This window comes from Emydura macquarii, unplaced genomic scaffold (assembly GCF_026122565.2).
Source record: "Emydura macquarii macquarii isolate MOO-44397 ecotype Brisbane River unplaced genomic scaffold, CSIRO-AGI_Emac_v2 contig_509, whole genome shotgun sequence".
NCBI lineage: Eukaryota > Metazoa > Chordata > Testudines > Chelidae > Emydura > Emydura macquarii.
Genome location: NW_027130646.1, coordinates 192,288 through 213,675, shown reverse-complemented (window position 1 = coordinate 213,675; position 21,388 = coordinate 192,288). Strand labels below are relative to the sequence as shown.

Below are 21,388 nucleotides of genomic sequence, written 5' to 3'. Positions count from 1 at the left end.
GGTGCAAGCGAGGAGAGAGCGACAGGCAGGGACTTGAAGGGCGGTCACGTGCCTGGCACAGGCCCCCGTGGCCCAAGGGAAACCTGGCTCAGCGAGGAAGGACTCTGAGCATTAAGCACGAAAGCCGAGGGGCCAGGGAACCCAGCAGGCGGAGCAGAGTAACCCTCAACGCCGCTGGCCCGGTCACAGGTGGAAGCCCATGTGTTGATCAGATGACCACCTGGGACAGTCACTCACCAGCTTTCTTTCCATGAAGGAGTCGGGCCTGGACTGATCCCTCCACGGGGCGCAAGGAGACAGACGCGTCTGGAGGTGGGCTGGGCGCGTGGTGAGTTTAGTGCTCAGTGCAGCAGCTGGGCCCGGGTGGCAGAGCCTGTTTGCCAAGGCCAGGGGAGGGGGCTACGTGGAAGAGGGGCAGTCCTGCAGTATGTAGCGCTTCTGAGCCGTCTGCCTCCACGCCCTGGCTCTGCTGCGTGTGCTCCTGCCCTGCCTGGCTGTGGGTTTAATGGGGGGGCTGCACTTTACATTCCAGCCTTAGAGAAACTCCCTGAACAAGCCAAGGGCAGAAGAGCCGCAGCGTGGGGCACTGCCCTGCCCTGGGAGGAGAAGGAAGCAGCCAGCGTGGTGGTCACGGGCCCCTGCCGGACCCAGCTGGACTCTGCCGGACCCAGCTTGACTCTGCCGGGCAGCCTCGCAGGAACCGGTTGGGCTCCCCAGGTCATTCTCTCCTGTGGGCATGAGCGGGGCTGGGTATCAGCCCAGGGCCCCCTGCCTTCCCCCGCACACAGCTGGCCTGAGGGGCAGGAGAGCAGGGGGCGTTCCCGGTTCCCTCGGCTCAGCGGTGGGGCGAGCTGAGCCTAGAGCCCCTGTGCCGCCCCTGGCAGGTGTGCACCCCCCCGTGCTGCCATGGCAGCTCCCCTCTGGCAGGGAGGGCTCAGACCCCCCCCCCCCCAAGCGATTCAGCATCCTAGCCTACAACGCGCTCGCCTTTATTCCTAAGCTAACGCGGGCTGCGCGGCCTGTCCAGGCCAGAGCGGGGCCTGCCGTTAAACGACACAGCTGCTGCTTCGTGCCCCACACCCCCGCCCCTCCCCGGCCTGGCCCCTCAGTAGTCCTCCAGCCTTTTCTTGACCTTCTTGGGCTTGACGTGCATGCGTCTCCAGATGGCGGCGGTGGAGCGGTCCTGCTTCGTCACGCCGCTGAAGTCGAAGGACTTCAGGTGGGGCAGCACGGACAGCACGTAGCTCCTGCGAGAGAAAGCGGCTGCTCAGGCCCAGAGCGGCGCGTGCTCCTCGTCCCCTGCCTCCCACCGCTCCGCCGGGGGCTGCGTCTCAGTGGCGTACCATGGGTCTGTGGCGCCCGGGGGCTAAGACTGCATTTGCAGACCCCCTCCCCGTGCAGGGCAGGAGGGGTCCCTGGCTCCCAGCTGAGGGTGTTGCCCACCCAGGTGCCCTGGGGGTGGAGGGGTGTATAACTGGGGGGGGGGGGGGTGATGCTTACCTCCTGCCATGCCACCTGGTCAGCTCCCAGCCCCCCTGCCTGCCCCTGGGCTCCGTCCAGCCACCCCCTCAGAGCCTCCTGTGTGTGGTGAAGGGCCAGTCCAGTGCACCCCCCCCCACTCCCCAGGCCAGCACCCGGCCCCCCTCAGTACGCCACTGCTGCTTCTCCTTCCCTCTCCCCCAGCGCCTGCTTTATACCCCAGCTGGGGCCGAGAGGAGCCCTCTGTAGCGGATGGAGGCGTTGCTTCCCTCGCCCGGGGGGTGGGTGGGGGGCTAACTGCTGCGTTGTGTCAGGGACAGGTCCGGACGTATCCTGCTGCCTCAGCAGGGTGGCGCTGGGCCTCTGGAGCAGAGCAGCCTGCTGTCATTGACTAGATCTTAAACCATGTGCTGCCCAGGGGCTCCTCCCTGGCCGGGCGGGATTTGGCCCCTGCGCGGTAAGAGACTGGGGCTGAGGAAGAAAGACAACCTGGCAGCAGCTCTGCTACCTGCGGGCAGGCTCCTGCTCCAGGCTTTAGGCCCCTGCTTCCTGCCTGGACACGCACGCCTCCCGAAAGGAAGCAGGGTGAAGGAACGGCAGGCCGAGCCGGGCTGCTGGCGGCATCGCTGAATTTAAAATTCAGCGGGCGGGCCTGCCCCCATGGGTCTGGGCAGGAGGGCAGGGGATTCTCCCGTTGCACAGCTGCAGCGGGGGCGAGGGCAGCTGGGACCGGGGATGTGGGTTCTCTGCCACTGACCCGCTGGGTGACCTTGGCCGAGGGCTGGGGACTGAACGTGCAGTGCCCAGCGCAATGGGGCCTAGGTCTTGAGGAGGGGCTCTGGGCCTGGCTGTCCTCCGGCACTGAGAAGAAGATGGGGAGGTGCACGGGCGTGAGGCAGGCTGGCCTGGGAGCAGGGGTTGGCAGGAACAGGCCCCAGCCTTTTCAGCGTCTTCCTTTGGTGTGGCCTGGCTCAGGCACCCCAGGAGTCTCAGGGCAGGGGTCAGCGGGGAGCAAGGGGGGTCTTGGACCGGGTGTGACCCAAGGGCCAGTACAGAATGAGCCAGTGGGTTGGCACAGCTGCAGAGGGTGTCCCTTATTCCCCCGGGCCTGCCGATGCTCTAGCGTTTGGCACCATGCAGATAGCCCGCTGCCCATCTGTGGGGCCTTCCCACTGAGGATCTCAAAGCGCCTCCCCCTCCCTGGCAGAAAGGCATGCCCGTCACAGACCCAGCTCCCATCAGTGGGGTTGGAGGGGGCCCCCAACAAGTCTCAGCACCCTGGCAGCAGAGGGCAGAGAGGAGAGCTGCTCCCCAGGGTGGGCTCTCCCCTGCCCCGCTCCCCCTCCATCTCCCCGAAGCATTGGCTGGCTGAGCCCCTCGGCCCCACCTGTAGCCTTTCTCCTCCTCGATGGGGTTTCCGTGCAGTGTCAGCGTACGCAGGCGGGGCAGCCCCGCCAGCTTGTCCACCTCGCTGAGGCTCTGGATGCTGTTCCCGTGCAGGTAGAGGGCCCGGAGGTTGTGGTACGTCGTCAGGACCTGCGGCCACAGTGCCCCCCACCCCAGTGAGGGAGGGAGCGGAGAGCCTGGAAACAAAGCAAGCCTCTCCCAGGGCAAGAGCCGGGCCGTGAGACTCCCCCCCTGTCAACAGCAGCCCCCGCTGTGCTCTGCCTTTCCCTGGCTTCTTTCACCCCAGGATTTCACAGCAGAGCACGAGCACGGAGCAGGTCAACCTCTGGAAGTGGGTCAGGATCGCTATCCCGGCTCTGCGGAGCAGGAAACTGAGGCACAGGGAAGGGGCTGACCCAAGGCCGCACAGGGACCCGGCTGGGAAAAGTAGCCTGATTTTCCCGAGTGTAGAGGACGCAGGAGGGCTGCGCTGTCCAGGAGACCTCCCCATTGGCCTGCCAGCGAGCTCATGGGGGCTTTTACAATGGCAGCAGAATTAGGCCAACGCGGAGCAGCTCCCAGCCCACGGCCCCCACCAGCTCCTGAATTGCTGATTTCCCTAACGGTGGCCGGGGCATGCGGCCCTGCTGTCCACAGCAATCCTGCTCTGCTAGTGCTCCCCTGTGCCGGCAGGCTGCATTCGTGCAGCGGCAGGGGGCAGAGCGGAGCTGGGGTGGGCAGCGTGTGGCGAGGTCTGGCGAGTCAGGGCAGCAGAGCGGTGACAATGCCGGGGACCAAGCGCCCCGCGCCGCTGCCAGGGGTTTGCAGGGGGAGCTTTGGCAATGGATTCATCTAACCCCGACTCTGAGCGCTAGCCCGAGGGAATGCCAGGGCCTGGGCAGCGTCTGGCCTTGCAGCCCATGTACAGGGCAGCGGCTGGAGCACAGCTCAAAGGGGGGAGGGGTAACGCCCCTGTTTTACAGACGGGGAAACCGAGGCGCAGAGCGGGGCGGGAATTCGCCAGCGTCCGCGGGGGAGAGTGGGTGTCAGAAGCAGGATTAGGAGCCTGCTCTGCCATACCGGGTCTATGGTAGGCAAGTCGTTGAAGGAGAGGTCGACCCAGGAGAGCTCATCCGGGTGCTCCAGCAGCTGCTCCATGGCGGAGGTGAAGTCAGTCAGCTCGTTGATGGTGTTGTTGTTCAGGCGCAAGGCCTGGGTCAGCAGCTTTCCGTCGGGGGAGCGCTTGATGGCTTTGGGGCCGGCCCGGGGCTCCTCCGTCAGCAGGTCTAGGGGGGAAAGCAGGGAGGTGGGTTAGAGCAGCCTGTGGAGAAGGTAAGAGAGTCAGGATGGGCAGACACAGATCCGGTCTGTCTTGGTTCTGATCTGGTTCCCATCACCGTGGCATCTGGGCCCCTCCCTGCACTCTAGGTAAGCCACCCCAGAGCTGTGCCGGGTTCCTGCTGGACCAGGCAGGAAGGACGCTGTTGGTTCACCGCGCTCATCGCCGGTGACCAGCCCAGCCTGGTTCTCTGGCCAGGCTCCTCTGCCGTGGTTTTAGGGACCCATGTTTCGAGTTGCTCCGTAGCTGGTCCTGTGACTAAGGCAAGGGGCCGAGGGGCGGCAGATCCGGCTTTTACTTCTGGCTCTGCCACCAGCTTCCCGGCGTGACCGCTTTCTGGGCTGCACTGCACAGGCCGTGGCATGCCCTTCCTTCCACTCGGGTCTGCCCTGTCACGGTAGGACTGCAAGCTCTTCGGGGCAGAGGCTATGTCTCTGTGCGACACCTCGCACTGCAGAGCCCCGAGTCTTGGGGGGGCCCAACTGGCATACACGGGGTTGCAGCCAGAATTTTGCTCAGGGGGGGCCCAGGTTACCTGCCTGGCCCCCCAAATCTGAGTGCTGCTGCAAGCTGGTGTGCAGAGTCACAACACCACTCCGGTTTGGCCGGGCCACCCTCTGTCATGGCAGCCGGGAAAGGGCTCTACCTTAAGGTGGAGAACTGGCCCCCTGCCGCCCACCGTCCTGTTGCACCCCTGAATACAGCTTCGGGTATTGTCCCTGCTGTGGATTAGAGCGCAGTGGAAGGGCTGCCAGCGGGACGGGAGAGCCGTGCGGCAAGGCAAACCCCAGCAGTAACAGGAGGTCTCTGCAAGAGGGCTCCTGGGATCTGACCCTGGTCCCTGTCCGGCTCTGCGAAGCCCCCAGGGTGGCTCACCGCAGCTCTCCTGCCTGCCGTGGCCATGGCACAGTGGGCAGCTAGCGGACTAAGCTCAAACCAGCTCCAGTCCGCTGCCAGCTAAGGGCACCTTCATCACGCGTAACGCAAAGAAGCCCAGGCTGGCCCAGCGACACGCCCTTTGCAGGGGCACCCGGCCCCTGGGAACAGAGGCCCTACGCACAGCTGTGGTTTTTGCACGCCCGACTGGCTTGCTCTGGCTGACGCAGCCTGAATCCCATCACAGGTCAGAGGAGGTGGCAGCATTAAAACGGGCAATTAGTTTATTTCTCAGTTTGCCTCTGTTCCTTTCTGGTCCCTCCCATTGCTTTGCGTCACAGCTCAGGGAGAAGCGTTGCGTGGTTAGGCAGGAAGCGGGAGGCAGGACTCCTGGGTTCTATTTCCAGCTCTGGACGGTGTGACGGAGTCGCCCAGGCTCCCCCAGGACCCGGGCTCTGGAATCACTCGGGCGCACCCAGTCCGGACTCTGCCCCCTCGGGTCTCCACACACCCCTGTGGCAGCCTCCTGAATCTGGCCTCAGAGGATTCAGCCCCCCTGCTCTGCCTGAGCTCCCCCTGGATGGGGCTCTGAGGAGTTCTTCCGTGCCCCCAAAGGGCCAGGCGCCCCCCTTTGCAGTCAGAAGCGATTCCCAGCCAGCGTGGAAATCAGAAGGGTTTATTAGTTCTCAGGATCCACACGTGGAAAGACTTTGATAGCAGATTAATTAGAAGATACAGCAGCGACCGACTGGAGAGCCTCAGAGCCCCCACTCCCCGGCCCTGCTCCCCTGACCCCTCCCTGGAGACTCCCTTCCTCCCAGCCACCACACAGCCATGCCTCTCATGGGTCTGGCCGTTGTCTGCATACGCATGGCTGGCGAAGGCCCATCCGCTCTCTAATGGTCTCTGCCATTATCACACCCCCGGGTCCCATCACCGAAATACATGAGTGACGTGGGGGGAAACTGAGGCATGCAGCACTCAGAGGGAACATTAGGAGCATCTCCTCTTCGTCACAGAACGGCACGTGTGCTCTGCTGGTGGGAGGCAGGATTCCTGGGTTCTCCTCTCACCTCTGCCACTGCCTCCTCTCGTGACCCTGAGCAAGTCACGTAAGCTCCAGGCCTGAGTTTTCCCAGGTCCTTGCATGAAAAGGCCTCTGCTAGGAAGGACAGCCTAGGGCCAGTGAGCGTCAGCAGTGGGGGGGGGGCCCTCGCCTGCCCCCACTAACAAGTCTGCGCTAGGTTGCTCTGCAAAGTAAGAGCCGCACCTTGGATGAAGCTGATGCCTCGGAAGGAATAGTCCAGGGGAGGTGCCTGCAGTGAGATCTTACAGCAATCCCATCGCCTGCTCATCTTTCAGGCCACGCTAGGAAAAACCAGAGGAGAGAGATTTTAATGAAGGATCTAGCACAGCCCTTAAGGCTTCCCAGCCAGACCACACCTTGTCGCCACAGCAAGACTAGAACACAGCTCCTCCTAGTTCTAGGGCCAAGGCCCCCACCACTGGAGCTAGCAGTGCCTCTTCCTTAGCATTGAGCCGTACAGGGCCCATGACACACAGCTGAGCAGTCCATCCAGTAAAGGGCAGTGGAGCACAGACACACGAGCTGGTTCACGAGGGTATTTTGTGCTGCTAAGGTGGAGACGAAATCGAAAGATATTTTCGTCTTCAAACTCCCGTGGCACTCCCCCCTTCCCGAGACAGACCAGTAAACACAAGGCTGCCTGCCTTTCGCATCAGCAGCACCGCAAGCTAATGACGTGACAAAATCATTCCTCCGAGGGGATCCCAACGGGTTTCACACCCGTGCCTCTGAAGGTGCAGCCACCTCTGGGGTGGAACTGGCAGCTCTTTAACAGCACAAGGCCCATAACATTTTAGGGTAGGAACAAGAATATCTCATCCAATCAAAAGGGCAGGAGAGCTGAGGTTGGCAACATTTAATTCTGTGGCGGGCAGGTCTCTGAATTCGCTGTTGAGAGACGGAGCTAGTTTGATCCTGGCCCAGGATATACAGGCCTGCCCCGTGGAGCCAATGAGCCGGAAGGTTCAGCCCAGAAGACGAGTTAGCACAATCCTGTGGATTTAACAACGAAGCTCTGTTCCCAGTTCTGTTACTCTCTCCTCGTGCAATCCAGGGCAGATTGCCTAATCCCTCCTGTGCCTCAGTTTCCCTAGATGGGGCCAAAGAATGCAGGCCACACCTACAGAATGGGGGACTGTATCTTGGACAACATGTGCCCCGTGCGATGCTGTGACACAAGGCAATGTAACTCTTCTCTGGCTGTATAGCAGGGGAATAGTGAGTAGGGACAGAGAGGTGATTTCCCCTCTGTTTCCAGCACTGGTGAGACTGGATCCTGATCCCCTGCTATCGCATACTGCCTCTGGTTCTGGTGTCCACATTTGCTGTTTAAAGCTTGAAGAGGGGGCAAAATAGAGCCACAAAAATGATTCAAGGGCTGGAAAAAAAATGCCTGGGAGTGAGAGACTTAAACAGCTCAGTCTGTTTAGCTTAGCAGGAAGAAGGTGGAAAGGTGACTTGATTATCATGTGTAAATACCTTCACAGGGAGACAGTACCACATAAAGAGCTTGTTAATCTCCTGGAGAAAGACAGACCCAAAGGCTGGATGTTCAAGACACACAAATTCCAACTAGAACTAAGGCACAAAACCCAGCGTTTTACCAGAGAGGGTGATTAACCGTTGGAACAAACCCTGCAGGGAAATGGGGCATTCTCTCCGTCTCTTCAATCCAGACTGGAGACCTTTCTGGAATATACCCCTCCTTGTATCTACCTCTCGGAGTTGGTTGACCCGAGGCAGAGGGGCCCTGCCTATCATCTGAGTACATGTGGCTGGGAAAGGCCCACCCGCCCTCTAGTGGTCTCTGCCATGATCACACACCCTGGTCCCATCACCGAAACCCATGAGTAACACAGAGGGGAAACTGAGGCACCCGCACAGCACTCAGAGGAAACATTAAGAGCATCTCCACTTCGCCGCATCCTCCCCACTTCAAGACTGAACTGAGCGGGGTCACTTTAGCTGGTGACCTGGGGAAGGAAGTCCAGGCCCCCTGTCTCTGTGACTAGGTGAAATTCTCTGTCCTGTGCTATACAGAAGGTGAGACTGGATGATCTAACAGTCCCGTCTGGCCTGGGGATCTATGAATCTGTGGAAGGGGAGCCATGCCTTGGCTCAACTCCCGGCAGGGATGTGAGGATTAATTAGACGTTTGGACAGCCCCTGAGTCTTACTGCTCTCCACAGATTTGCCCTGGCAGCCCTCAGGCTGTTGCATACTTTCCTTCCTGCCCATGGACATGCACAGATGCCTTTGCCCTGGCGTGCCGATTTCACGGATGCTGGTTTACCTCCTCACAGCTGATTTTCTCATAGAGCCTTTCATTCCCCGAGCACTTTACAAACGAATACCGCTTGGCACGTCTAAAGCACTTTCTGTCCAAAGGGCTCAAAGCTGTTTAAACCAGTCATTCACTGCGCTTCCCAAGCTTCATGTCAGGAACGCTGCATAGCTGCCTCCATTTTAAAGATGGGGAAACTGAGGCACGTAGGGAGTTAGAGATTTGCCCAAGGTCACACAGCAAGACAGAGGGAGAGCCAGGTATAGATCTCAGGTCTCCTGACTGCAGCCCCCCTGCTCTAACCATGTAACAATGCCCCCTCCATATTCCTATGGCGATCACCACGCCACTGAAATGCAGCCACCTCTGGAGCTGAGCAGCAGCCGCCTGGCCTACGGCACAAGAGATGGTGGTGTTAAAGGGGACGCTGCTGAAAACTTCTACTCCACAAACAGCGCCACTGCACTGGTGACGCCCTGCGTGCTGAATAGTGAGGCTTCTTCTGAAAGACACAGTGAGCGGGTCCCCAGTGCTGGAGCCAGATCTCTGTAACACAGATCTCTCTGTGCGGGCAGTGAAGGGCTCCGTTTCAGGGGCTCTCACACCTTTCTCAAGACCGTGAAAACAACAACTCCTGTAAAAAGGACAGCAGGTCTCAGCAAGGGCAGAATCCGGTTTGGCAATTGGGACTCAGACGCCCATTCTGCCCTTTGCCAGGGGCGATTTGGACACAGTCAACTTGCAGGCTACAATAATAGCATTGTACGGCACCCAGATACCAGGGTGAGGAGGGCCACATCAGAACCAGGGTAGGTAACTAGGACCCGTCTTTCCTGGGAGCTGCCTCAGTTTCCATTGAGTCCGCCCTGGAATGAAACCCTCACTTGAAGTGCTGCTTCACTGAAAATGAGGCATGCACCGATCTACACACTCAGTTCTCAGGCTACACACTATGTCATATCACAGGTTTACATTTACGGCATGTATTCTCACACTCGGTATGCCCGTCCATAATTATCACACTCAGCGCCCGGCTTTCCATGTACACGGAGCTCTTGCACAGCTTTGCGCGCTTATCCTGCATTTACATGGATTGTCATGCTTGTGAATGTTTCATAACCTTGTATAGATTTTCACACTCACCAATGCCCTGCACAGATTTTAACACCCCACAAGCCCCCGGCCTCTCTTTTCACACTTGACAGTGCCTGGCACAGATTTTTAACACCCACGAGCCCTCGGTCCTTCTTTGCACACTCACTAGTGCCCAGCACAGATTTTCACACTCACTAGCCCCTGGTTTCTCTTTACACACTCACTAGTGCCCGGCACAGATTTTCAACACCCACGAGCCCTCGGTCCTTCTTTACACACTCACTAGTGCCCAGCACAGATTTTCACACTCACTAGCCCCTGGTTTCTCTTTACACACTCACTAGTGCCCGGCACAGATTTTCAACACCCACGAGCCCTCGGTCCTTCTTTACACACTCACTAGTGCCCGGCACAGATTTTCATGCCCACTGGCCCCCCGGCCCCTCTTTTCACACTTGTCAGTGCCCTGCACAGATTTTCACACTCACTTGTCCCCACCCCCCAGCCCCTTTTCACACTCAGTGCAAAGGTTTTTCACACTCACCATCTCTGCCTCTCTCTCTCTCTCTCTCTCTCCCCCCCCCCCCACTCTATGGAACGCGGTAGCTATGGTAACTAGAATCACACCAAAAGCCCCACCCGGCCCGCGCGCCGCCAGGCATGCTGGGAAGCGTAGTTACCGGGGAGCTAATTGGGAACTACATTTCCCAGGAGGGCTCGCGGCGAGAGTTCGCGGGATCCATCCAGGCTCCCCCCTCCCCCGCACAGGGTTCCCAGGAGGAGCAGTTCCTCCCCACGTGATCTGCGTAAGATGACGTGAACCCGGCCTGCAGCCAATAGGGAGGGGAGAGGGGGGGGCGGCGCAGCTGTTTGAATCGGTCTGAGGGCCGCGCCGCGCCGCTGCTGGGGGGAACCTCGGACACGGCGGGGCCTCGGGCTGGCATCGTCCGCCCCGCTGCTTCGAGAGAATACGGTAAAGGGAGGGGGGGGCGCCTGTCCCGGGGCGGCCTGCTGGGGGCGCGTGGTGGGCTGGGGGCAGGGCGAGGGGGAGGTGGGCTGGTAACCGGGAGGGGGCGGGGTAAGCTGAGGGGTGGGTGAGCGGGGGGGGGGGAGGCTGAGAGGACAGTGACAGGTGGGGGGGCCAGGGAGGCTGAGGGGGGGGACAGTGACGGGGGGGGACACTGAGGGGAGGTGGGGCTGAGGGGGGAGGGGCTATGGGGTGGGCAGTAGGGGGGTGAGGGACAGTGACGGGGGAGGGGGCTGAGGGAACGATGATGGGGGAGGGGGCGTCTCTCTTTACCTGTCCCCAGGTGGGCGGGTCCCTGCTGGAAGCCTCCTGCACTCGATTCATTTTCAGGCCCCCCCCCCCATCTGCAGAAGCTGGCTACACACACTCACTTCTGTGGCACGTCCTTCGTCGGGTTGGGCTGTGCGTGTGTGCGTGGCGCAGTGGGCTGGGTGGGGGGCAGATGGTGGGGGTCCGGTGTCTTGGTGTGTGTGCGATTGTACAGATGTGGGCTGTGCGGGGGGAGGCAAGTATTACTGGGTGTGAGCTCGCTGGAGTACCTGGGCGCACAGGAATGGACAGATGTTACCCGAGCGTCTCCTCTGGGTGCCCGTCGTCGGAGAGGCTCCCATGTTTTCTTGCAGGGCTCAGATTGAATCTGTTTATTAAACTGTCCGTCCTTGCTTTCAGCCATTCCACCGTCGTCCTGCAGCTGAGGCGTATGTACGTATAGCCACTCACCCGCTCTGCACACTGAGTGTGTCTGAGGTGCCAAACAATTCCTGAGAAGGTGCCGGGCTGGCTTAACTGCGATCTCTCTTCCTGGCATGATTTGAATTACTTGGCAAACTTCTTTATCTGTATCTCAGTCAGAAAATGTGCCAAGAATCATTTTGAGTAAATAAGTCCCTCACACTCACTTCATTTGTTGTTAGCTCCTACAAAGCCTAGTTTGGCGGGATTCACTGGGGGGGCCAGCATAGCCTGACTTTAAAATGACAGCCATTTTAGGCTGACCTCTCTGGTAGCGCCCACTCCTTTCTCTAGAGTTTTGCCGGCCTTCTGTTCTATCTTTTGTTCCTAGCTCACTACCACTCTTGACTTGTGCCCCGTGTAGCTCTGATCCAGGAGTTACACTAGAGACCTAGAGTCAGCAGAAGGCTTTTCTGCTCTGTGTTGGTGTACTTCAGTGACTCCTGATGGAGGAGGTGGGTTCTCTGGGCTTCCTCTTATGTTGCGGGGAAACTGAGCATATTTAGAGCAGTTGAAGTATTCTAACAATGTATTTTTGTGGGGGTGTTCATATGGTATTAATACTCCATCTTTACTTGTGCCCACCGGAGAGAGACTACCCTTTTCATACCAAGCCCTAAAATCTTTTCTCCTCTCCCTGCCCTCCATTTCCAAGTGTCTGCTGCTACATATGTATGTGCTGAAGGTTTTTGGCTGGGACTATGTACAACTGTGTGAGTCTCCTTCCATGCAGGCTGGATTATTGGGCAGGTATGTGCAAGAAACTTGTTTTAGTTGGGTATCTTCCAAGCAATTTGAGGTCTGTCATACGTTGGTCTAGAGAGCAGTTTTTCCTCAACCTGGTGCACAGGATGGGGTTGTAAGTGCAGGGGTGGCAAGCAGAGCAATTGCTAGGGGGCTCCATGCCACGGGCCCCACAAAGCTAAGTTACATGCTTCAGCCCTGCGTGACTTGATTAGCATCTATAAATATATAAATAGGGAACCAATAGTTAATAATGGGCTCTTAAATCTAGCAGAGAAAAGTATAACATGATTCAACAGCTGGAAGTTGAAACTAGACAAATTCAGATTGGAATTAAGGTGTGAATTTTTAATGGTGAGAATAATTAACCATTGAAACAATTTACCAAATGTCATGGTGGATTCTCCATCATGGATAATTTTTAAATCAAGAGTAGATGTTTTTCTGAGAGAGATGCACTAGAAATTATTGTGGGGAAGTGTGACCCGTCCATGCCTAGGGTAGCCACCTGAAAATGCCAAGGTCAGGGCAGGCTGCAAAAGGAAAGCAGATTCTTCCGACACTGGTGGGTGACACTGAAGTCAGACTTCCCAACCAGCCACAAACAGTGCTTTCTGATTCCCCACACTGGTTATCAAGAAGCCAGTATACAAATACACACAGCCCCCTTTACTGCATTTCAGTCTCTGGCTCCCAATCAGTCACTACGTCCAGTAAAGAGATCAGTTATTTAAAACTCTATGCTCTTTACCAAAAAGGTTTCTCCTGACCCCAAAGGGTCAGCCACAGTACCAGATCATTATAAGTTTGGATCTTACCCAAAATACCACGCTGCCAGCCAATCCTTTAGTAATTAAAACTAAAGGTTTATTATAAAAAGAAACAAACAAACTGTAAGAGAAATGTTAAAGGATTAAAGCAATCAGACACATATGTGGACTTTCAAATCAATTGTATCAGGTTTCTAATAGAATTGTGGAGTTTGCAGGCTTGTATAGTCCCTCTGGTGTACAACCAGTACCTGGATGAGTCTCAGTCCTTTGTTTCACAGCTTCAGTTCAATTGTAGATGAGTTGATCCAGCAGTAGGTTGAAGACTGAAGACAAATGGATGGGGTGCAGATGCCTTTTATGTCCTTTGGCCTTTGCCATGTTGCTTGTGGAAATTTACAGGAATAAGATGGAGTCCAGGGTCACATGAGTGACTGGTGACTCATCAGGTATATCCCTGGCTTCTCCCTTTGGGCCCATTGTACCTGTGAATTTCATTAATGGCCCATTAAGTAGGCTAGTGGTGCAGCCATCCTGTCTGAGGTATCGCCCAGACCCAGCACAATCTGAAATACAGATATATCAAACATATCCATAACTTCCATTACACACAACACATGAACATAAACATCATCATCTTATTTAGCACATTATAGCCTTTTTAACGGTACCTGACATGGCATATTTCACATGAATTATGATTCTGACGTATTGATGTTAAATAACATAATAAATGCCGCCCCCCTCCCCCCCAATCCAGATGATCACAATGGTTCTTTCTGGCCTTGGAATCTATGAACTTATCTAGGGACATGATGGATTTTCCATCTTTTGAAGACTTTAAACCAAGACTGAATACCGTTCTAAAAGTGATGCTTTAATCCAAACAGAAGTTAGGGGATTGATGCAAAAGTAACTGGGAGACATTCTCTGGCCTGTGTTGTGCAGGAGGTCACAACAGACTATCACAACAATCCTATCTGGCCTTAAAATCTGCAAAAATTCACTTCATACTCTTCTGTGATCTTAACTGCTCTATGCTTTCTTGTCCTGGGCTCCTCTCTGCCTTCATGCACTTTCAGCGGTCTGCAGTTTGCTCACCCTTCCAAAGTATCCATTTGCATGGGGGAGTAGGATTTAAAAGTTCTTGATGTCAGACTGGGAATGGGTAAGCTTTGACAGAAGGACGAAGCTTTGACAGAAACTTAGGTGGGAAAGCAAACTCAAAGTGTGGGAAAAGGAAGGTGATTGCTCAATAGAGGTTTTTTGACTGGGTTGGAGTTGAGAGGAGGTTGCAGTTGTTGGGGAAACTGAGTGCTTTTTCTGAGCATGTGGCTCTTAAGAATAGAGGGGAAACGGGGGCTGTCACTGTTTCAGGGTAACCACCTGTATCGCCCAGTCAGGTCTCCAGCAAGTTACCACAGAATTCTTTCTAAGCAAGCACATTTATTCTTAAGGTAAAGGCGTCACAGAGAAAACATACTAAAAACAAGACACAGACTTAAACTCACACTAAACATACCAGGAGTCACCCATTTGGCTTCCTAGGACCTATGCAGTCCTAATAAGTCAGTCTTTACAACCCTTCTACAAGGGCTGGGGCCTGCCTTGGATAGAAGGTCCTGTTGGTTTGTTGGATCAGAAGGAAGACACTGTGTCACTTCAAACTTACTTTTTATCCCAAAAGCCCATTGTTTACTTGACTCTCTGGAAAACCAAGTTTAAACAACTTCTGTAAACCACACCCAGGGATGGTCCCTCTTGTGACTGTCCTCAGGGTACCCAGGACCAGGGTGGATTGATTTAAATCACCAAGAAAATCATTGATTTAAATCAAGTTCCCCACTGATACGTCTTCACATATTTCTTTAACAATGGTGCAAATCTGATCACTAAAACATGTTAATTTACAACTCAATACAGCATTTTACAACATCTAGGAGAGTATATTTTGTGTAATGTTTTAGATAACTTGATTTTTATTAATTTAGGAAATAGTACATAATACTCATTACCCGTGTCAAACTGCAGGTGCAGCAGCAGTACATTAGGAATGGTAAGAACTAAATCTCACACACAAACACAATAGCGCTTCTATTTTTATTAAACTAAATCTTAAATGTTACATAAATGTTTCACATTTGCAGTTGCAGCAGTCTCCTGAGTTGCCGGCTGTCCTTAAACGCTTTTTTTTTTTTTGGCTTTTTTTTAATTTTCAAATTTTATTAACTCTAACAGACAAGTCATCACAACACTAAATGTACACTGTCCTTAAAACTTCTACAACTAGCCTCTCATCTTCCCCACTCCCACTGTCATTTTTAGTCATAGTTTCCTGCTTTTTCAGTTCCCAGTCGATTTCTTAGCTTTCAGTGAATAATACCAAATGATGAAAATATTCTCTCTGTGCCTGCAGAGGAAGCTACTGCTGTGAAAAGTTGGCTTAGCAACTGAAGGAACTCTGTTTCAAGGTGCCTGGCTAATGATTTCCACCAGTTCAGGGGAGTGACTTTGTTCAAAACATCATCAGTAAACATGTACAGTTTAAATGGTTCTGCTCCAGCCTTGAAATTTATGACAGGCATAACCGAGGAGTGATTTTGCCCATGCCGTTGCAGTGTCATCTTCAGAAGTTAGGCATCTACCTTTATATCTGGGGTCAAGAATGTTCGGAAGAAAATGGGGTGGAGTTAGTGCTTGATCCGTTCGCTTCTTTATCGTCTGCAGTTTAACTTTCTGGTGAGGTATTTTTCTTCAATGTCTGTTAAAGTGCCTTTCAGTGTACTGAGCATATCCTCTACAGTCCTCTTTAATCCACTGTTAGATGCTTTGGATGAGATAACCATGTTAAAATAGATGGAAGTTTCTTCACAAAACGTTATGCGAATAGGCCAGTTCTTAATAAATTGTTCAAAACAATCAACCACAGAATTCCATCGAACATTTGAGGGAGAATTAGTTTGGATCCTCCTGCTCTCTTCAGTGAAGCTGAAGTAAAATGGTTGTTACGGAAGTATTTTGCGTCTTCAGCAACATTTTCTTTTATTCCTGGAGAAGACGTACTTAAGTCTTCGGCCGAAAGATGCATTAAATGGGCACTGCAGCCATATGTTATGAAGGAGCATCCTTCCGTTTCTTCTTCTAAGTATCTTCTCATCTTTGTCACGTTTGCAGCATTGAATGAAAATATTCTCTGTGCGCCTTTAAGACAGTGTCTTAACTAACTCCTCTGCCTCGCTTGGCCCAGCTCCACCGCCCCATAAGCCCAGAACAACAACAATCCTATCCAGCCTGTGTCTGTCTTTGCACATGTGGCTTTAGTCTGCTGAGAAACAGAAACTGAAAGCCCAGAACTTTCAAGAAGCAAGAGCTGGTGGTTAGGCTGGACAGACTGGAGCCATTCATTCGTTTTTATGAGACTGTAAGTGTAGGGTTAGCCTGTTTGTGATGAGATTTAATTGTAACTGTGATCTTTTAAATGAGAGAGAAATTTACTATTTTATTGATTTAAAAAAAAAAACCGATTTAAATTAAAAAAAATAAAATCTGATATTTTTTATTTAAAAGAAAAAATCATTGATTTTTATCCACCCTGCCATGGACTATAAATTACCTTGTTACTCCTTGCCTGCTGCGAGAAGGAGTCTTGCCTATGGTGGCTGGCATGGAATTGATTTAGATCAAGTGGAAAGCCTTGATTTAAATTACTGCTTGTAATCAACGTTTGCATTTGTACTTCAGTTCTTTTCTAAAGACAGATGTACTCACACTGGTTAATATACCCATTAAAACATGATGATTTACAACTAAATAGTGTTTTCACACTAGATTTGGTACATCTTTTTGCTACCTAGTGGGATATGCCATAGCTATATATATATTTATTTAATCAATTATATAGCTTAATATTTTCAGATTCTTATTAATTGTGCACTTTTATTATGTTAGAAAATGGTGAATGATATATTGCTTATCTACTCAATAATTCACTTTTTACTCATGATTTGTGTTCAGTTGCATTAGGATGGTAACTGGAATTTAAACATACAAAAGCATATAACATTGATTTTTATTAAGCAAAACTACTTTAAATGTTTTGGATACATAAACTTCTTATCAAAACATTTTTCACATTTACAACTAAATGATTTATTAAACAGAGGGACTAACTGTTGTCAATGAATTAACCTGATTATTTCAGCTCAGTGGATGATCCTCATGAGATACATCAGTTGTTTCCAACTTTTTTGGCTCGAGGGCCACAGATATCACTTTTACAACCTTGAAGGGCCACCAGTCCTCTACCAGATTCCCCCCTGTAGCCCCGTGCGCTCCAACTGGGTCCTTAGGCAATGGCTCCCTTCTGCAGCAAGGGGGCTGGGAGATCAGTGCTCTCCTCCCCAGGCTCCAACAGGGATCCCAGCGCCTAGGGACCCAGGCGAAGCGCTTTGCCGTGCTCGCTGCTACAGCCAGGGGGGGGGAGCGCTGATCTCCCGCCCCCTTGGCTGCAGCAGGAGCCTGCACTGGTCTTGTAGCCCCGCGGCAACGTGCTCCGCTTGGGTTCTTAGGTGGTGATTCCCTTCTGCAGCCAGCAGGAGGGGAGCAGTGGGCCACTTTGAAAGACCCCGCGGGCCACAGGTTGGGAACCACTGAGATACATGATGGTGTCTCCTGGAGCTGTAGTCTGGATCCCAGCACCTGTGGTGACTTTGCCAGTCTCCTGCACCTAGACGCACAGCCCCTAAGTATCCCCAAAGGATCTAACTCTTAATACAGTAGGTGACCTATTTGTGCCGTGTTTATAAAGCTTGACCTCAAAAGTCAAAGGTTTTCCCCTGATTCTTTACACAGAAAACTCAAGTTTTGATCGAGGCTTATGGATTCAGCATATTTATTTTTTTATTTAACTGTTTTAAGAAATTAAAATAAATTTAGGCCTTAACATATAATGTATTCAATTCAGATTTCATTTTAAATAGGTCTGTTTTTAAAATTGAAAAACTTATTTGAGAAAATCAAAAGAATTCAGGGTTTTTTTTAAATCATCATTTGTTATCAACCCTGGTGAGTGGGTATTAACTTCTTAACACCACTAGCTTGTCAGCCACTCAAGCACTCTCCTCCAAGCTATGCCAGCCCCATCTTTGTCCCAAGTCTCCTTGAAATGTTCTCTTGTGATATCCAAACCCTGACACAGGCTACTCACAGAGATCCCAGGTTCTCTGCTCCCAAAGGAACAGTGTACCCCAATTTACCAGTTTTACCTTAAACCGCCACTCGGGTATACCACACAGCTCTTGTGATGAAACAAGGTTTATTTAAGAAAGAAATTCCATTAGAATAAAGAGAACGCTGGAAACAAATGGTTACAATACAAAACAAAATAATAAAATGTGAACTAGGGTCTACACTTCTTAATAATTCCTTTTCCTAGCTAATAAAATAGGTTTTCCTGCCAAAGTTCAGTCTGTTGCAGAGCTGGCTGGCCTTTCGTGAGCCAAGGTCCAATCTTTCATGAAAAACACCTCCACACAACAAATGTCTCCCCAGTGCATAGAAGCAGAGGGCCTTTCTCTGCCCTGCCACATACTGAGGCCTGACTTATGCTAGAAAATTAAGTTGGTTTAACTACATCGCTCAGAGGTGGGAAAAAAATCCTGAGTGGCATATTTAAGCCTATCTAACCCATAGCATAGACAGCACTAGATCGATGGAAGAATTCTTCCATTGACCTCGCTACTGCCTCAGGGAGGTGGATTACCTAAACTGACAGGAGAACCTCTCCTGTTGGTCTAGGTAGTGTCTACACTGAAGCCCAACAGAGGCATAGCTGTAGTGGTGCTGTTGTAGCATTTCAAGTGTAGACAAGCCCTCAATCAGTCTTTTGTCTTTACGCACAGTCTGGCAATCTCCTGTCTGTTCTCATGTTCTTTTTTTTTCCTCCAAGTGGTTCTGATTGCGGTTGTCTTTGATGGTTTTCCATTGACTCTTCTGGGCTGTGGCAAGGGTAGGCAATTGAACAATGCACTGCGTAATCAGCTAGCCCTGGAGTGGTGACATCACCCTCCCCTTGAATGGGTCATCACTCAGACGCGTGATTTCCTGGTGACTAAGGCCTTGTCTGCACTAGCACTTATGCTGGCAAAACTTTTGTCACTCAAGTGTGGGGAAAAAAAAATACCCCCCTGAGTGGCGTAAATTTTGCCAGCATAAGTGCTTGTGTGGGCAGCACTATGTTGGCAGGAGACACTCTCCCAACAACATAGCTACCGGTGCTCGTTTAGGTGGTTTTATTTTGTCGGAGAGAGAGCTCTCTCCTGTTGCCATAACGTGGCTACACAAGCGCTCTTACAGTGATACTGTTGTACTGATAAAGCTGTGCCACTGTAAGTGTAGACTAGCGCTAACTTCTACTCCAAGACCCTAAGTGCATAATTTTCAAAATAGCTACATTATTCCCTACATTTTACCTGTACACACACACATCACAGTGATTGAGTATTGATCAGTTAATAGCTTTCAGTAGAGACCTCACAAGCTGCCCTTTGTGGATAAATACCATAGGAGCAGTATATTAGGTGTAGTGAATTTGTCAGGTCTGAGACAGGAATTGCTTGTAGAGAACAGTGAACCCTTTTGCCAGTTGACACTAATGGGCCTGTGTATCAGACCTCTCTAGAGTTTAGTGCCTGTGACTCGCCTTAATCACCCCCCACTGTTAGGTAAATCATTCATAAATGTAATACGGTGGTCCCTCCAAGATACTGCAATAGGTTGCAATACCTGTCACAGGGGCTTTAGGGGATTTTGTAGAGAAAAGCAGCAGAACCAGCTAAGTACTGTTCTTGCCAACAAGGTGATATCACGGTTCTCCAAGCCAGCATGCCCAGGGGCCATCTGTTAAACCAGTGTCCCAAACCATATTCTAGACCTGGGGACAGGGCACTTACACACTCTGCCTGTGTTTTTCCCAGTACCATTTAACTTCAAGTCCAAATGTAGACAGAGGCCATCTACAAATAATTGCTACTGTGTTGGGAGGAATGACTTAGTTATGACATGATTGTAAGATAGCCAGGACCAAACTCTGTTCCTGAACCATAACTACAGCCGTACAAAAGTCCAGTTCAGAGCAAGATTAAAAAATGGTCCAGTCCTGTGCACTATGCCAGACCAAACCATTTGGAGGGATTACCCCGTTGTGTGTTCTACTGTAGGAATTAGTGTTGACAGGACCTCAGAGGTAACAGGTACATTTTTATTATTTGTAAGCACCTCTGAGTCCTAGTTCTGGACCAGGACCCCACTGTGTTAGATGCTGTACAAACACAGAACAAAAAGGCAGTCCCTGCCCAAAAAGCTTACTTAAGTATAAGACCAGAGACAACGGATGGATACAGGGCAGATGGATATAGACAGAGGGGGAATAATATTGGTCAGCGTGATTGGCTGTGGTCTCAGCACACCAGCAGCCTGACTGTTGTCGAGGCTTTTGTTGGCATTGTGAAAAAGGAGGATTTTGAGGAAGATGAGGAAAATTCAGTTGTGTTTCTGGTAAAGTACCATGATCCTCAATGGAGAGTTGACCAGTGCTTGCACTTCAAAGCGTAAATCTGTTAATTTAACAGGTCTTTGGGATGATTGGAAAGTCTCTTCGCTAGTGGTCTACACTAGATGGTTTTGTGGACAAAACAGTGGAGGTGTGAACACTCAAAGGCGCCTCCCACCAATGTAACTCCCCTGCTATGCCGACATAGCATGAACACCTCAATGAGAGGTGTAGAGCTTATGTCAGCATAGGTAGGGCAATGCAGTGTCAGTGTAGACACTCTGTGCCCTTTACATCAGTAGTTAGCTGTCAGCTGGGAGCGAGGCGAAAAGCCCTGGGGCGGCTGGACCCTGGCTTCCAGCCGGGAGCAGGGCAAAAAATTACTATTGCGATGGCTGTAAGATGACATATGTCATGTTGACTTATTTTTTGAGTGTTGACAAGGTCTCAGTGATTTTTTGCTGGAGTCTTAATACTTAGTGCTTATAGTCCTTTTCAGTTCTACAGTTGCTAACTAATCCTCGCAACATCTGTGTGTTATCTCTATCTGAGGTGGAGAACAGTGGGACAGTCCTAGTGTTCTAGATCAACGGTTCCCAACCTGGGGGGCAGGACCCCTTGGGGGCTCCAAAGATTCCAGGGGGTCTATGAGGTTTCAGTAATAATGAGATCATTTAGCCCCCCCCCAAGCTCTGCGCTGGCCAGAGCGGAGGAGCAGCCCGCACCCCCAGCTCCGTGCTGACCAGGCGCCTGGCCAGAGAGAAGCAGCCCCGTGCCACGGAGGGCCTGGAGCAGCCCTGGCCAACCCGTCAGAGCCTCCATTTACCCTCAGTCCATGGGGGATGGAACGAGGTGGAGCCACACGGGGTGTGCGGTGGTGACTGCACCAGGGAAGGGTTAGCTTCTTACTTAGGTAGGAGTAATTTATTATTATGATGTAATTTAGTGTTGTTGTTGTCATTGTGTGTGTTTATAGGGGTTATATGTGTTTATGACTAATGAGGGGGCAGGGTGGGGATG

At 52.2% G+C, this 21,388-nt stretch overlaps 2 protein-coding genes across 9 annotated transcripts in view; one reads left to right on the top strand and one right to left on the bottom strand.

Annotated features, from left to right (window-relative positions):
* Positions 1-256: 256 nt before the first annotated feature.
* On the bottom strand, positions 257-10,122 carry LRRC51 (leucine rich repeat containing 51). Its single transcript, XM_067539049.1, has 5 exons — positions 10,091-10,122; positions 6,351-6,448; positions 3,946-4,151; positions 2,867-3,015; positions 257-1,247 (listed from the first exon to the last, which is right to left on the bottom strand). Exons 2-5 carry the CDS (start codon positions 6,433-6,435, stop codon positions 1,106-1,108), a joined length of 582 nt encoding a protein of 193 aa, XP_067395150.1. The 5' UTR covers positions 6,436-6,448; positions 10,091-10,122; the 3' UTR covers positions 257-1,105.
* Positions 10,123-10,411: 289 nt separating this feature from the next.
* The window catches only part of NUMA1 (nuclear mitotic apparatus protein 1), a 63,000-nt gene continuing 52,023 nt past the window's right edge, over positions 10,412-21,388 (top strand). For all 8 annotated transcript variants that reach the window (XM_067539074.1, XM_067539070.1, XM_067539073.1 and 5 more), the window contains exon 1: positions 10,412-10,519. The gene's annotated coding sequence lies outside the window, so the exon portion shown is untranslated. The remainder of the gene's footprint in view (positions 10,520-21,388) is intronic.

Coding starts and splice junctions, on each gene's coding strand:
- LRRC51 (XM_067539049.1), bottom strand. CDS start 6,435: ATGAGCAGGCGATGGGATTGCTGTAAGATCTCACTGCAGGCACCTCCC. Junction 3,016..3,945: donor ACTTGCCTACCATAGACCCG/GTATGGCAGAGC, acceptor CTGTGGCCGCAG/GTCCTGACGACGTACCACAA. Junction 1,248..2,866: donor GAGGAGGAGAAAGGCTACAG/GTGGGGCCGAGG, acceptor TTTCTCTCGCAG/GAGCTACGTGCTGTCCGTGC.